Here is a 17,131-nt window from a genome sequence, read left to right on the forward strand (position 1 = left end):
GTCTGAGAATGATTAGTATGATAAAACCATTTTTCCCCTTTTAATTTCAACACACTTGGTGAAATTTTCATACACTAAGTTCCACACTACATTATTTGTAAACCAAGGAATACACACGCCTTAATCCACATGTGCAACTCCTACAGCCTAAACACAATAATTTCACATCCAATAGTACAAGGATTGGGTTAGTTCTCTGTGTGTACTAGCACTTTGTGGTCTTCCTCTACCCTACACATGTATTTTTAATAGTCAACAAAGCTTGGAGTTATTTTGCATTCACTCTCCACTTGTTCTGATAAGAATTTTTCTGCACACTTGAATTCATTACATTACCATACTTGAAGAGACATGTCTTGCTAATTAATTATTTATTTATCTATTATAATAACTAAATTTTCCTTTGACCAGTGTTTCAGTGTGTACAGACTGTCAATTTCCTCCACACACACTGAGGTTTGTTTGTAGACAAATCTGGGCATTTATGGTCCCCTTTAGGTAGATAAGAATTTTACCTACATATACACACACTATATATATATATATATATATATATATATATATATATATATACATACATATATATATTATATTTCATAACAATATGCACAACAATTTTAAGTATAACTCTTACAATGGCTGATATTCAATGGAAGAGACAACTTTGGAGGCCTAGGCATAAATGGAGGATAGAAAAATAGAGTGTGAAAGGTCAGACTGGACTGAAGTGGCTTGGGATAAATCAAACAGCAAGTTTCTTAAAAACACAGTAATGAAGTTTTAGGATTCAACAAAATCAGGATATGATTCAACTTCTTGAGTGACTATAACTATTCACGAAAGATCTGTTTCATGGAGTTAGTGAATGGATATAAAACATTGCTGCTGTAAGAACTTAACATTGATTTCCTTCCAATACAAAAGTAAAGCTTTTAAGAAGGATGTAAAGAAATTACATTCTCCTCACAATAATCTCATTAAGGAGGAAACCTTAAAGACTCCAACATCTGAAAACTTATATCCTTTGTAAGGTTTCTTTTTCTACCGTAGTTTAAACTCAAAAATTCAGTTCAACATGTAAATAACAGATGTTTATTATAAACACAAATGAAATTTGCAACATGAAATCTGAGGTTTCCTTTATGGCAGATCAAGTGCATTAGCAAAGAGTAAGGATGTCATGTTATATGACAGCCTCCAAAATTTTGGATTCTTGGTTTGTATTGACAAAATATACAACCCAACATACTTTATTGCACTGTTGTAACGGTAATAAGTAATGTTAGCTCATCAGTACCTTGACTTACTGGTATCCTTGGAGCATTTGTTTTGAATCTCAACTGCAGAACTGACATTCTGATAGGATGTTTGTGATTTTATTTATGTTGATTTCTCATCTATCTTCAAGATTTAGATGAGATATGACAGATGGATGGACATATATGACCTTTATTCCAAACACTATACACAAATTACTGCTCCAAATGGAGTAGCCTGAATATCAATTCATATACAGATTCAAGAAATTCATCTCACTTCATAATTTTAAACTAATTAAACCAGGGTTCATACACTTTCTTCATTAACTGGTCAAGAAAATTACACTGTGAGTTCCAAAGTTCGACTGTTGTGTCTATAAATGCCCACAATTTAACCATACAATTCATTCCAGTTCACACCTTCACAACCCATATCTTTAATTTTGAGACATCATTATGCTTGAGGCTCAAAAATGGTCTCTACCATTGAAACTTTCAATCAAAATTATGTATATATTTCTTATTTCCTTGCATACATTCTATATGTATACAGGTAGGACGTGGTTTACGCTGGGGTTAGGTTCCTGAGATTTGCAGTGTAAAATGAAACGGCATAAATTGAAGCAAAAAATATAATGGGAACATGTAAATACATTAGGTTCCATTCCAAGATTTTCAGTAATCAACACAAAATACTTTAAGAATGTTTTATTTTATGAAATTTATGTATTGACAATTATATAATATTTAAGATAATAATGTTTAAGAAAAATAAAGAAAATTTACTGCTTTAAAAATGATAGAATAGATGTCTGTTTGGTTTTCTTCTTTTCTGATAATAAGTTATAGTATGGCTGTTTAACTGTATCAATTCCTCTCTTAACGGTTGAGCTCCGCTCCCAGTTGGGGTCATTGTTATAGAAGATCTCATATCTCTTGTTAATAAGAGCAATAGCCTCTTGCATTGACCTTTTGGCGTACTGTTCTCTAGACACCAGTGCATGTTTGTCAGTTCATTTGCAGTTCTTAGTCTGTGGTTAATGTAATTTCTCATCATATTTTATATTTCGTTTTTTGTTTAATTATTCAATTTTAGGCCATAGTTTATCATTTAGTATTATAGTTTTATTACAATGTCGGGACCATATGTGTCTAGTAAGTCGGGCAGTCATGACTCATCACCCCCTCCAATCGTGCTCTATGAGAGGCGCAAAAGTGAAGCGGCGTAAGCCGAGTCCTACCTTTACTCAATTTCATCTTTTAAGAATAAATCATTGTAACAATATCAGATGAACAGTGTACCAGGTGTTGTATAAAATCATTTCCACACAATTACATAAATAAACTCAACTAAAATTTCAAATTATATGAACAATATAAATTGTGCAGTTCCTCATTACAATAATTTTCTCATTCTTTTGTTACTTTATCTCTCACAGGTCCAAATATGTTCCCATTTTTGAAGTACTGGTACTCATGTTTCAAATAACACATAAATCACAAGTTAGAGCATGTTCTTTCTAAAAATAAAAGTAGCTTAGAAATAGGTCACATGTTCTAAGGAAGTAGTTTTAGTTGTGGGGAGAGTTATCCAATTACTTCAGTTGCCTACACGTGGCCAATACACAGATGCACCTCTAATAATAAATGACACATTCAACATTCATTCCTTTATTAACTTATACCTGTCTTCACATCACAAAAACACTGGAAAGGAGGGAGTCTTGTGAAGAGGGGCGGAGCTAAGTCTTATATAAGCAGTGGGTCTATACCACAGACACTGAGCAACATCAAAAAGACATTGTCATCTATTGTGGTGGGACTCAACTTTTATCTGGATTAGAAATTTAAGTAGTGTGGTTTGTGGTTTTTCAGATTCTTTTATATATTAGCCAAGGTAAGAGTTTTACAGAGTAATAAGGTATTAAAAGAGTATATAATTTCTGTCATAGTTTTGAAAGTAGTGTTTTCTTGTGGAGGCTTCACAACTACCTGGCATTTGCTACTATTCTAAAAAGTGGATACTTAGTTTTCTTTATGAATGGACATACAAAATTGAATAATGAAATACATCATCATTTGTAATATTCACCTGATACTGTAATAGTAATAAAATCAACAATGATGAGGTATCTATCTAGCAACTAAATATTCATTAAAAATTATTGGAAAATTAAATCCTTCTCTTTGTTTTAGCACCCAGTATTCTGCACCATAATATGCTTTCAAATGCTCCAGTGTGTCTCTTTAATGTTACATAACTTATGTTGCAGTCAGCTCCATGTCTCTGACTTATGAACCAAGCTTCAGTGCCTATTCACGGGCTAGCCAAGGAGGTTTTGGCAACATAACAGTAGTGGACAAAGTATTACCAGAGATGCTGCATCTTGTTGATCCTCACTGGTAATGTCACATTAGTTGAAATGTTAAAATGATAAGTTGAAAACTATAAATAATATGCCACATTAAAACACTAGCTCCCAACTAGTATTTGGTGTTTCACAAAATGTTTCAGGACTTTGCCAAGAAAAAAAGGGCAATGGCAGATATTTTGGGAGTAATCATTATTTTCAGACAAATTCACACACACTAAAAGTGGTGCTAACCTGTTTATTTTTAATTTGAAACACAGGTCTTCTATTCTGACTGTATAAGAAATATGTTAAGGGTTAAAGTTCAAGCCCCAACGCTTTTAACCAAGCCTTTGTATAGTTAAAAACAGCTTTATTCTTTATCCAAATTTATACAAGTCCTGCCGGTCTTATAGGTACCAGTTCCCGCCCTTGAACCCATTGTGGCATGGAATACTTGGTTTAGTGATTGGAGTGCTGGGTGTAGTCTCTGTTACTGGCAATGGAATGGTCATATATATCTTCTCATCCACAAAGTCACTCAGAACACCATCCAACCTTCTAGTGGTGAACCTTGCATTCTCCGACTTCCTTATGATGCTCTGCATGTCACCAGCTATGGTTATCAACTGCTTCTATGAGACCTGGGTACTGGGTGAGTAGTCCATTTCACTGCTCATATAGACTGGAATAGTTATGCTACTCAGGTGTTACAATGGAAATCCTGTTTCAGGCCCCTTGATGTGCGAGCTCTATGGAATGTGTGGCTCTCTCTTTGGATGTGTCTCCATATGGACAATGACCCTAATCGCTTTGGACAGGTACAACGTAATTGTTAAGGTAAAAACTAATGCATACCAATAAGGGTAACTTCTAAGGTACTTAAGAAATTATACTGGCTTGCTTGTGTTGGCCTGCCTCACTTAAAACTCAGGCATCAGTGTTATAGAGATTACTGTCCGATAATCGTCAAACTTGGTGTTAACAGCATGCCACAGGAGCACTACAGATCTTGGACTTTTAACTTCCTGTCAACTATACCAGCTGACTACTTTGCAAATTTCTGAGTAAAAATCAATAATATAGCCATTCAGAGTAGGTTTGAAAATTCTGTGTTATGTTGCAACATATGGCTTTAGATAAATCACAGAATGCTTTGACTATAGTAACATAGTATTTCATGGCAGCCTTAGTAATGTTATATAGGCTACTGTGTTTTCAAAGCATGTTATTCAAAATAAACTTGAACACAAAATTATGTAACTGCAAACAATGGAACCTATTTTATGTCATCAAGTAGCTCATACAAACATATTTTTTAATAATGTTGTGATTTGAAGTGTTTTGTGACTGTAATACAATCCTCATGATCCGAATTGCTTGAATTTATGAAAGTCGTGTCTGCATTCCTAAAAGTAATTAGTCTTATGTCTACAGTATTCAGGCATGCAACTGTAGTAGCATAAGGCCTGATAAATTCAGTCTCTTTTGTTGATCTCCAAGGAATAGTGATGTCCAGTAACTTGTCTCCAGTTTCATTGTTGAGACACAGATCAAAAGTTTGTGTGTTATGAAATGCTGATTATTCATATTTTCTTTCAGGCAGATATATAAAGGACTTTTGTTTGAAACTTAATACCAAGCGTAACTAAATGCAGACTGACTGTAGAGAGGATTTATATGTTCATCTTTTACTGATTACACTGTACTGTGTTAGATTCCCAGCAGAGAAACAGATTTTTCACTTCACCGCCATATCCAAAATCGATGTGAGTCCCACCCAGTCTTCTATCCAGTGGGTATTGGGATCTCTATTGCCAGGAATAATGTAGCCAAGTGTAAAAATGACTATTCACCTCCTTATAAAACAAAGGTTGAGAAAGCAAATTACTTTACATCCACTCCCTTATGTCTTCATGATGTGCTCAGCCACAGAGAAAACTTTTTAACTTTACCTTCCAGACTGTATAGTAGTAGTAGTCTTGTCTGCTGACAAATCAAGACACAGAAATCTCCATCTTCTGGATATACTAACTGACAGCACATCTAGTCCTTATATTTACAATACTTTAACATGGGACTACCAGAAACTGGTAGATGCAGGAGTACATGCAGACTTTCAATTAAAGACATCTCACATTTACAAACAAAATTCTTCTCAAGATATCTTTTCATCCTGAAGGAAAATGTGCTTGGATTATAGTTTGAGTTCATAAATCATTATAAAATAATGAGACCAGTGAGTGAGATAACTCAGATCTTTCCCTTTATACCGCCCAAGGTAAAAAATATTCCTATATGCATCCTCCCCCAGACGTGAAGCTCAGGTAAATATTAACTTTGAAGCACGATAATTAAAAAACTGAATGCTCAGAAAGTTAGTGTTAAATCTTGTTACCAAGTTAAAGTGCTCCAATGCGTGATCATTTGACAAAACCAAAGAGCCATATTATAGTAACTGTAAATCCAAATGGAGCACCAGAACTACATTTGTTTCATATTTCAGGGGTTATCAGCCAAACCCATGACAAACAAAGGAGCCATACTCAAAATCCTCGCAGTGTGGGTCTTTTCTATCATATGGACTATCTTCCCAATGTTTGGCTGGAACAGGTGACAAAAATGAAGTTTCACTTCTAACAGTTCAGCACTGCTAATAATAAATACTACCACTGGACACAATCTGCAGTCAGATCAAACCAGTTCACATCCTCAAAACAAATTTTCTAACATCTGTCTTCCAAGTAGCTTCTTTTCATGATGCTTCACCACCAAAACTGTGTATGGATTCACTTCCTCACTGTCCAGCCTACATTAACATATTTTGTTTCAATGTTTTGTAATGTTACTCATTACACATAGTGGTAAAAGTACACAATATTACAGATGGAATGAATGAATTTTATATATATATATATATATATATATATATATATATATATATATATTTATATGAACTACAAAGTACATTCAGAAAGGTTAAACGATGAACAAAAACAACTTAAGGGAATTAAAAGAAGAAATGAAAGTTGACTTCTGAAAAAACTGTAGATATCTGTGGTCAGAACTGGAAAAGTGGCCTGTTTCACATATTTGATAATAATTCACTAAATTAATATAATTAATTTCCTTTCCGTTATATTACAAGAATTCTTAGGCATCAATAGTTTCCTCATAAAACACAATGTTAAATATGAGTAACTTAACAAAACAGTAAATAACATAAAACGTTTTCCAGGTATGTGCCTGAAGGCAATATGACCGCCTGTGGCACTGACTACTTGAACAAGGATTGGGTGAGCCGAAGCTACATCCTTATTTATTCTGTGTGGGTGTACTTCACTCCTCTACTGACCATTATTTACTCCTACTGGTTCATTGTGCAGGTAAGAAGATCTCAGATAAGATTTATATCTTGATTCAGTTAGGTGTTTAAATAAATACTCTATTACTGTAAATAAGTTACATCCAACTACTTCTTGATTCAATGACTCAGTTCTTCCCAAACGTTGTTGTTCTAAGAGCCCAGTTCATTAAAAATTTGAATGCACAAACCTTAGTTTAAAACTACATTGTTTCTTAAAATATCTCCATTGTGCATCACCTGAACTCTAGTCAGCTACCTACCTGATCTAGGTCATTACCACACACCTCAAGCTTTATATGGCAATTCACAAATTGTCTCCCCTTGCAAAGGAAAGAAACCTAGGGTAACCATAATTATCAATTATGCAACTGGCACAGGCTACAAAATTCATTTTTACAGGACAAAGGAAGGAAGACAGCAGAAACCCCTATATTTATGTATTTTCATAATTCTCTTTAAAACAGTGCAAGTATATTTATCAGCACCTGAGCTTTTTTGTCACCTAATGCAGGCTGTAGCAGCCCATGAGAAACAAATGAAGGAGCAGGCAAAGAAGATGAATGTGGCTTCCCTGAGGTCAGCTGACCAGTCCAACACCAGTGCGGAGTGTAAGTTGGCCAAGGTAAGAAAATATATCAAGCCGGTAACTTTGGTAGATGTTTATTGAAGGAATCAAAGTTGACACTTGAATATACAACACGGCGGTTATCTGGTTAGAAAAATGCTGCCAACACTTGTTCACAGGTTGCTTTGATGACTATTTCACTGTGGTTCTTTGCTTGGACACCATACCTCGTTACAAACTTTACCGGTATCTTCGAAGGTGGTAGCATCAGCCCTCTGGCCACTATCTGGTGCTCTCTGTTTGCCAAAGCTAATGCAGTCTACAATCCCATTGTCTATGGAATCAGGTAATATAATCAAATATCCTCAAACTGAGGACTACAAGGGCTGTGTTTAAAATGGTTTTTGGCTTCCTTTACTTCAGATTATGTGGAAAAGAACAGAGTGCTTTCCTTGACATATTCTACTTAAAAGAGACTCACAGAAGTACAAGGACATATATTCAGTAATTTAGTTCTCCTGCAAGTGTTTACATTAAAATTTAAACAGAGTCCCAATCATCTGACCTTCGGTTATCTGACATTCCATTTTATCAGACATGCTGTAAGTTATTACTTATGCTATACAACAAAGAGAGGTGACCACTACACATACTACTGTTCAGGCCCTGGCATTACCTTGCCACAGAGAAAAGAAAGGAGGTTCAGAATTAAATACCCATTACTAATTTTTTCAAAAAAACAAACTCTTAAATTTACAGATTTATAAAATATTAAATATTATTTGTGAGATTTTTCAGTTGATGGTGTATTGTATTTTATTCATAATTTAATAATATCATAAACTGAGTTGATGTTTACCCTAATAATTTTCATTGGTGTTCTGTATTATCCAACCATCCTTCAGTTCCATTTAGGTCAGATAATTAGGATTCTAATATAGAACCATAAATTATGAAATCCAATGTCAATTAAAGACCTGGGCTAGGTCAGTCAGTACAGTGACTGACTACAGACTGGACAACTGGGTTCAATCACTGACAGGGGCAGAGAACTTTTCCTATAGCCTCTGAATTCAGACTGGCTCTGAGGCCCACCCAGCCACCTGTTCAATGGGTACTGGGGTCCCTTCCCAGAGGTAAAGCGTGTGACACTGACCACTCATCCTATCTAATGGCGAGGTTAAGAATGAGCAGGAGATCTCCTCTCCCCCAAGCACCTACATGGTATGTAGTGGGACAGTGTTATATTTTTAATGTCAATTAAGTCATATGCATATACATCCAAACAAAAAAGTTAATTATGAATAACTGCATGAGAGAGTGTCTTTTCTTGAGAAGAAACCAATCAAGCTGTCACTGAATGCAAATGTTTATGACTAATTTTACAAAGCTTGCCACAGGCACCTAATCTGAACCAGTTCAGTCCAGGTAAATCTTGTTACTGAATGACTGACCCCCAAAATACTATGTTACTGTTCCTTACAGCCACCCCAAGTATCGAGCAGTTTTAACAAAGAAGTTCCCCAGCTTAGTTTGTGCAAATGCTGAAGATGATTCTGGCTCTGTGGCCTCTGGAGCCACCACTGTCAGCGAAGAGAAGACCTCTACTGCATAACCTGTATAGTGCAATCTGGTCCATCAGCTGATAAACCTTCAGACATCTGGAACACTGTTTTTAGGGTTACAGCACCTGCCAACTCTCAGCACTGAAGCAGCACTGTCAAGTCTCAATGGACTAAAATTATTTTTGTTCTGTGATAAAATAATAATTATTATAATTATGACATCCTACAAGTGTTCATTTATTTGTGGCTTATTTAACAATGCAGTTAGTAGCTCAGAATTTATAGCATTAAATGACAAGCTGATTAGTGAATAATGAATTGGGAAGGATATGGTAGGAAGTGGTCACAGTCTAATTTAAGGTACTATCTTGGAATTTGCATGGAGGGACAATCACAAAAACCTTAGGATAGCCTGCCTCCAGGCCAATATTTGGAAATGGAATGTTCCAAATGTGATGCAGGACTGCTGATCACCAACATTCAATGACATCATACATGATAAAGCCCACTGTAACTACGTATGCTAGAAGCAAGCATATAATAATCAGGTTGTCATGGTAGTCAGTCAAGACTCACATTTATATGACACTGTGATAGGCTGGGCTACCAACATTTTGGATGAATTAATGGTCTCCACCTTCAGTGTAAAATGAATATTGGAAGTTAAGTAGTATATCACAGAATAAAGACTGCCAGTTTCTCTAAAACACCGACGATCCAACTCACCATAATATAGTGAAATCATCAAAAAATGAGGAGACATGTTTTGCAAGTACAAGAAACATGACATTTCCATGTTTTGCAAATGTAGCTCTACAATGATGGGGTGAACAGCAGATGTGCAAGTTAAGCTGTCATTGTGTTCACTATCTTTACAGAAATATAAAGAAATAAATTCACTTCACAAAATTCATCAATATAATTGAATGGCAAAATGTGTACAGCACCTTAACAACAGAAATTGTGTACAAATTACTTAAAACCCAACCTGTGTTAATATCTTTAATTCATTAAAGGCATTCACTAGTACAGAAAGAAGTATCATTCAGCTATGCTACTACAGGTTGTGATCAACAGGTGGCCAGCTTGTATAAATTCATGTTTTGGAATACTCCTTATTAGGCATGACTATTGAAAGTCATCTACAAATTCTAACACAAAGTGGCATTTCCAATACCAATACAGCAAGTGACTGAGTCACAATCCTAAATAAATGTATAATACATATTAACCTTTACATCATTCTGTAAAGTAATTGGGTGTGGACTGTCCAAACTGTTTCCAACTTAAAGAGCCCATTTAGCCTTTTATTCAATGGGTATCATGGGCTCATTCCCAGGGCATGTAGCATGCAGCACTTATCATTGCAGTTGCCTTTAAGACAAAGGGGCAGCTTTATCTTTACCTTTACACCTCAAATTATATTATTTTAAATCTGCATTTAATGATCTCAATGAAATACATACAGTCATTAATGTTCAAATTTTTAAAACCAGTATCAGAAATGTATTGAAATTTAAATCTGAAAGTTATCTGTTGAAGCCAAATACCAATTTCTGTACACAAATTGTTGTTGTTGTCCGATGTTTTTCACATTTCAGTGTAAGCAAAGAACACCTTATGTACCCATCTGTGTCTGTCATGTTTTTCCTGGGATGTAGGAAACCCATTCTGTTTCCCCATGGGGACAAAGCAAACCCAGGGAACTGCAAAATTCAGAGGCCTTCACCACAGGTTTGTCACAGCAAAACTCTTTCTCCTCAGGCCTCTACTCCCTATGGACTGCCACATATCAGTACTTTAACCACAGGACTTGTTCCCTGTGCCTTTGCCCTTCCCTACACTTTGCCTACCATAGGTTAGAAACCTTTGGGCTTCTACCACCTTGGAATAGAACACCCAGCCTTCTTGATTACTTGCACTGCCCCCAAGGCACTGATAATGGAGACATCTGCAACATTTGGTACACATATATGTGCAGCCCTATCTATTTTAAATTACTGTGAAATAAGGCAGGGGCAGGCTCTGCTATGCCTTCCATGCTATGCGTAGTGCACATTTAGAATTTGGTTTCCTACAATGTAAGTTGTAAATATTATGTTAAGAGATGGCATAACCTTCCAAAGTACTTAATTTTCAATCTTTTATGCTGTTTATCTTGGGTGTACAGGTCTTCCTTGTAATGTTATTCAGTGTACAGGTAAACCTCGATTTGCGCCGATTCAGAAACCAGCAAGTCAAAAAGTGAAAAAAAAACTATTATTTATAATGTTTTACAATGTTTCTCGTACTGATTCTTATACTAAATCGTAATTCTTACATTGCTGATTTTGAATAAAAATTATAAATACAGTCACCTCTGCACTCACTGCTAAGTAGTTGCGAGATAATCTCCTAAAAATCCGCCAACATTGCGCAACAGTCACGAGAGCATTGGTCACTCTTCACTCTTTGCGTTCAGCCTGATAAGGGAGTAAGGAAAAATGTGCTCAGTTCGCTTCTTGTTGACACACTGAATGTGCTAAAAACTGTGTGCTAAATGTGTTTGTGTTGTTGTTCGACCACTATTCTGCAGTAGCAACTGTTTTATATATATAAATTGTAGAAGAGCCACCATGTCTGGTAAGAGAAGTGAATGTGTTGCTAAAAAGTTGCATATGTCTATTGCATTAGAAGATAAGATGGACGTAATTCGTAGAATAGAGGGTGGTGATACCTGTCGTAATGTGTGCAGAAGTATGAGGTTGCCTCCTTCCACTGTGACTACCATAATGAAAAATTCATACAAAATAAAACAGTCAATGCCAAGCTACGAGAGTAAATGCAATGCAAGTGAGTTATAGCAGAAGTAAACTTTTAGAAAGAATGAAGAAATTACTGTTGCTGTGGGTGGATGACATGAATCAAAAAAACATTCCCTTGACTGAAATTGCTGTCACGGATAAGGCGAAGTCAATTTTTGAGGAACTTCAGTCTTCAATGTTTGGGTGCCAGGAACGCATGTCATTGACTTCCCACTGATTTACATTATAAAAAGAGTTTCAATTTACGTCGATTCCATTTACGCCGGTTCGTCCAGGAACGCATCCCCGGCATAAATTGAGGTTTACCTGTATATGAAACAACCTGGAAATTCCTTCACAGCCTGGAGTACTAGGCTTTATTTAGTGAGACAGCAAAAATAACTGTGTCAACAAAATTTCAATCCCAATTACACAACTGTTACCAGCTTGTAACAAAATAGAACCAAGAACAAATAAACTTAGCTTAAACTTAAACAGCATTTACAGTGGCCAGCTCTGTAACAATGATCACTGATAATGGACCAATGCCTATTTGAAGCTGCGCTGTATCCGACGAGAATGTTGACCCCGATTTTCAAGTAAAGCTGCTTCCAACACCTGTGTGATGTGTACCAGGTTTGTAGGATCTGTCTGCAGAACAATATTCTTTCTGGTGGAACTACCACTGGCAAGAGGTGTCTTGGTCTCAAGTGTCAGATTCATGGTGATAAGTGGTGTCACCTGGTGCTGCAGAGCTCGTGATGCAAGCTGCACATAAGAACCATATGACAACTGTGCTGATACATTTCAGTTAATATCATTGGAACATCCAAAAGAGACAGAATAAGAAATTAAGCCCAAAGAAAGTATTAGGAAAACATCTTTTAAAAAAGACTTGCATGAAATATATGATTTGATTATTATGCAAATGGAAAATGTCAGAACATCAAAGACAGCTTCAGGCAAAGACATTAGGTCACAAAGAATCAGAAGAAGGGTGATACAGAGAGATTAAGAGAGGAATGGGGAAAAAAAAAAAAGTAAAGGCTGTAGGAAAATAGCAGAGAGAATATAACACTATGAAATGAAAGCTCACAAAAGTACTCCTCCTGCTGCTGCTAAAGGCAATGATAAAGGAGTTTTGTATCAGTCAGAATTACAGTAGGTGTTAGGTCAATGACTAAGACTTGATATCATGAAGGGGGGGGGGGGGAATAAAAAACATGACATATACATAAAGCATCAACTTGTACCCACAAATCAAAACAATTTCAGACAGTAAGTCTGGTACAATATGTAATGTTACATATATAAAAGTTAATTTATGAACTTTATAAATTTATAACGGGAATTTATGAAGCGACACGACAAAAATAAACTTGTTAATCATCTTTCCCTAAGGATTATAAATTTTACATGCAGAATAACTTATTTTCCATCACATGCTTGTTGGTGTGAATCTGTCCCACTGTCCATAAGACTTAGACAAACTGACATTCAACAAACATGTTACATGTGCTTGTTACAATCCTGGAAAACAATATTTCATTTTAGACACTACAGCTGATAGCTGCATACTCTCTCATAATATTTAATGAATTACTAAAGTCTTAAAGATTTCTGTCTTCTGGGTTGATGATGGAGGCAGTATGGAACTCTGAAACGATGGTAAACATCGACCAGACTACATGGTGCAATAACCCAGAAGACAGAAATCTTCATACTCACTGCTGTGAAAACCTCAAATCTTACATACTAAAGTCTTGTCAGAATTACTTCAATCCTTGTAGGTGGTGTTGTATGTATTAATTAGTTTAAAACATACCATATTTGTTCATGTATTTTTTCTCTTTGCATAACATTCCAACCCCATTCTTTTTGGGAAGGAAATGTACAGATATTATCATCACATTAATGCTCTTCCTTAACTTTGTCATACAATGCCATCTAATTTTATTTCACTGACTGCACAAGAACTCATTTAATTTCTGTCCATACATATCCTATGAACATAAGGCAGGGAAATCATACTATAATCCATTCTAAAAATTGTTTCTACTTGCTTCTGGAAAACCAGTCACTACACTGTTTTCACAGACACGTGCAGAAACCTGGTTTCATTTCCTAAATGTGACATCAGCTGATCATATGCAATAAGTTATGTACCAGTCACAAAATATTATGAGTGCTGTGCTGACTTTTATCACTGCTATACGTATGTTTTGGAACACAGCCGTAAAAAACACGATAAGTAAATAACTGGAGCAACAATTGCATAAATTTTTTAAAAGGAGGAGAAAAAAGTGCATACAGTAGAGAAATAAATGTCTCAGAAATGTAAGTTTTGTTATATAGCACCAAGAACCTGTAAGAAAAGTAATTTGTATATTGTACTACCCAATACTTTATGCTGAAGCTAGTAGCAAGAAGAGGAATATTACAGAAATAAATGTTGTTGCTTTAAATATATTTATGAATTTTGCTAACAAACACAGACACACCTGAAGAGTCTCAAATGAAGGAATTTATCAGATCAGTAGTTGCAAATAATATAACAACAACAACTTACCTGAACCTCAAACCTCCATTCCAGGTCATGATAATGAGGAAGATCCAATGTGAGCTGAGACAGGGCATCAGAGATTTCTTGCTTCTTCCCCTTATAGAACACCTCTAATGTTTCCTGTTGCTCTTCACTGAATCCTAAAGTCAGGACTGAGTCACGGAAATCAAGATCACTGAGCTGTCAGGGAAAACAGAGATCCCATTCAGGGAAACAACCAGAACTATGAATAAAGAATCACAAATCTTGAAGCTTCATACAAATTACCTGGTGTTTACAGCTCTCCACAAGCAAATTCACCAAACCACCTACTGCATTTTGAATCACCTCTGGCTGAACATCCAGTTTTTCTAGAAAAATAATCAGAATTCATACTGGAAGATGTTACAATGTGTCCAGATTATTAATTAAATGTCTATTTCAATACATGTGTGATTATGAAAATAAGCCAGAAGACAGAAAGCACAAAGAAAAAAACAATTATGAAATCAAAGAAGTGGAGAGCTTCAAAAACTTTAGAAGTAAAATAGTGAAAAATGGAAGAGTTAAAGTAGAAATTACAGAACAACCAAAAATGCAGAAAAATGTTATCAATTAGTGAAGGGCATACTCTGAAAATGCCAAATGTCAAAGAGGAAAATATGCCCACTTAAAAAGTTACATGCCTATATTAACATATGGAGCAGTAATTTTTACATGGACACATCCAGATATTAGCAGACTAATGGAAAAATAAATTAATTTTTTTATAATTATAGAACAAGTCAAAAAAGACAGAATAATAAATAAAAAATCACAGGAAATCTAAAGATAAACCTTGTTTTGGAAGACAAAGTCACAAAGAAGAGAATATTTTAAACAATGAACAAAGACTTCAAACATGAAAACCAAAGGAAAATACCCAAGGCAGAGGCCAAATCAAGATGGGAATAATATGTCAGGAAACATGTTACATAGAACAAAGGAAGACTACAGGAAGAAACTGAGGAGCTGTAGGACAACAAACAGATGAATAGTCTTGGTTGATAGATGGCACACTACAGTGAAAATGTCTTAGGAAGAAGGAGGTCATTGTCTTTGGTATGAAAACTGCAAATTCACCTTCTCTATTTCTACCTAAAGTTGGCACCTAGAAATATTTAAATTTTGAAAAGCATAAGAAAGCAAAAATTAAAGAGTTCAAAAAGAGGTTTGCGACCTTTATATCATCATCGTTCTCTTTGATTGGGGCATATTTACAAATGAACAAGAATGATTAAGAATATCAGACTATCATAAACATACTGTATTTTCCTAACTGTTGTTTGTTTGATGAAAAGATAATATCAACAAAGGCCACATCCTCAAATAAATGATCCTAGGTTCTGGTCTTATTGAAGACAGTTTCAATAGCTCAGAAACTAAGCACAATGCAAGAATGATGTCAACACCAAAGTTGTTAGTTGCAGAGAGGTGATTAAAGGAACAAAGGCCACAACAAAAAACTGTTCTGGTGAAGACAGTTTCTGCAGCTCAAAAACTGGTCTTGATAAAAAAAATTGTGCTGACACCAGACTTGTTTATATCAGTGAGGAGATCAGGATCAAAGGTGACAAACCCTGAAAAACCTGTCCCAGGTACAAGTCCTAGTGAAAATGTCTTCTGTATACACAGATTAAGATCAACATGTTTGTTATGGCAAAGAGATGACAGGAACAAAGACCACAAACCCAAATAATGTCCTAGGTGTGAGGCTCAGGGAAAATTTCTTTGTACCTAATGAAAGTAGAAGATAGATAAGACCAATATCATTTGCTTCAGTGGGACTACATAAAGAAATGCCACAACCACAAAAGAAACTGTCCTGCAAAAAGTTTTGGTGAAAATGGGTTTTCTATACACTGAAAACTAAATGGGGTGGATAATTATCGAAACTTCCGTTTTATTATTTTTTGTTAATTTGTCTTCTAACCTCATTTCCTATTAATGAATTTTACTAGAACAACGAGCACTGCCAGGGCAAATGAAGTCGCATAATCTTTAACACAAGTATTTCTACTCCCCTTTTAATTTTACTGGGTTACTTACGTGCTGCTGTTTGGTACAGTTTGGGGGTTGGTCCTTTCCTTAGAAAATCTAATGCCATTTTGCAGAAATCCTGTAAAACTACACAAAAAGTTTTCATGGAGTGTCCAATTAATATTATACAATGTACTTACATCAAACATCTTTGAAAATACGTCATTATTACATTAAAATAATTTACCGTTCGTGGGCTGAGGAATTAATACTGATATATGTTGTTTATGATCTTCTTTCAATGATAAAAGCATTTTAGATTTTGGGATTATAGCTTCTAAGGAAACAGAAATCCTTGCAACCCTGCAACATTTACCACACGGCTGACATTTATTACGACAATTAGTACGAAAGTTAACGACATAACCTCACGGACTTCCCGGATAATTTAATGCAACATAGCGAAAGGAAGAAATCCGGTGCATAGATAACTGGAAATACAAAGATCCCACAATCACAGACAATACCAACGTTTAATAATTCTTGCTCTTATTATTATTTCATTTGTAGTGTACAACAGGAAATTTTCAAACTCATATTTAAGGTATTCAATAATCTTTCCCTACAATAAACACTATATGCGGAAAGATGCCGAGAGTATCTGTGGCCTTCTCCCACTA

The 17,131-nt window shown here is 35.4% G+C and overlaps 2 protein-coding genes across 2 annotated transcripts; one reads left to right on the plus strand and one right to left on the minus strand.

The window, feature by feature from the left end:
- Positions 1–2,988: 2,988 nt before the first annotated feature.
- On the plus strand, positions 2,989–9,330 carry Rh6 (Rhodopsin 6). Its single transcript, XM_022061075.2, has 9 exons — positions 2,989–3,156; positions 3,533–3,662; positions 4,027–4,265; positions 4,344–4,450; positions 6,117–6,223; positions 6,849–6,996; positions 7,489–7,599; positions 7,722–7,888; positions 9,028–9,330. The coding sequence occupies exons 2-9, from the start codon at positions 3,541–3,543 to the stop codon at positions 9,155–9,157; spliced, it is 1,131 nt and encodes a 376-aa protein (XP_021916767.1). The 5' UTR covers positions 2,989–3,156; positions 3,533–3,540; the 3' UTR covers positions 9,158–9,330.
- A 672-nt stretch (positions 9,331–10,002) lies between these two features.
- LOC110828382 (COMM domain-containing protein 2) lies at positions 10,003–17,085 on the minus strand. The gene is made up of 5 exons (XM_022061081.2): positions 16,699–17,085; positions 16,521–16,598; positions 14,721–14,803; positions 14,460–14,633; positions 10,003–12,658 (listed from the first exon to the last, which is right to left on the minus strand). Exons 1-5 carry the CDS (start codon positions 16,763–16,765, stop codon positions 12,440–12,442), a joined length of 621 nt encoding a protein of 206 aa, XP_021916773.1. The 5' UTR covers positions 16,766–17,085; the 3' UTR covers positions 10,003–12,439.
- Between the last annotated feature and the right edge of the window lie 46 nt (positions 17,086–17,131).

Source organism: Zootermopsis nevadensis, unplaced genomic scaffold, assembly GCF_977971745.1.
Source record: "Zootermopsis nevadensis isolate Lab colony 2312 unplaced genomic scaffold, Znev_1.0 Znev_ptg000050l, whole genome shotgun sequence".
Lineage (NCBI taxonomy): Eukaryota > Metazoa > Arthropoda > Insecta > Blattodea > Termopsidae > Zootermopsis > Zootermopsis nevadensis.

Excerpts from the sequence above, each read along its gene's own strand:
- LOC110828382 (XM_022061081.2), bottom strand. The coding sequence starts at position 16,765 with ATGCTTTTATCATTGAAAGAAGATCATAAACAACATATATCAGTATTA. Across the intron at positions 16,599-16,698 it reads AATTCCTCAGCCCACGAACG|TTTTACAGGATTTCTGCAAA; the intron begins GTAAATTATTTT and ends CTTTTTGTGTAG. Across the intron at positions 14,804-16,520 it reads ACTGTACCAAACAGCAGCAC|AAAAACTGGATGTTCAGCCA; the intron begins GTAAGTAACCCA and ends TTATTTTTCTAG.
- Rh6 (XM_022061075.2), top strand. The coding sequence starts at position 3,541 with ATGTCTCTGACTTATGAACCAAGCTTCAGTGCCTATTCACGGGCTAGC. Across the intron at positions 4,266-4,343 it reads CTATGAGACCTGGGTACTGG|GCCCCTTGATGTGCGAGCTC; the intron begins GTGAGTAGTCCA and ends ATCCTGTTTCAG. Across the intron at positions 6,997-7,488 it reads CCTACTGGTTCATTGTGCAG|GCTGTAGCAGCCCATGAGAA; the intron begins GTAAGAAGATCT and ends CACCTAATGCAG.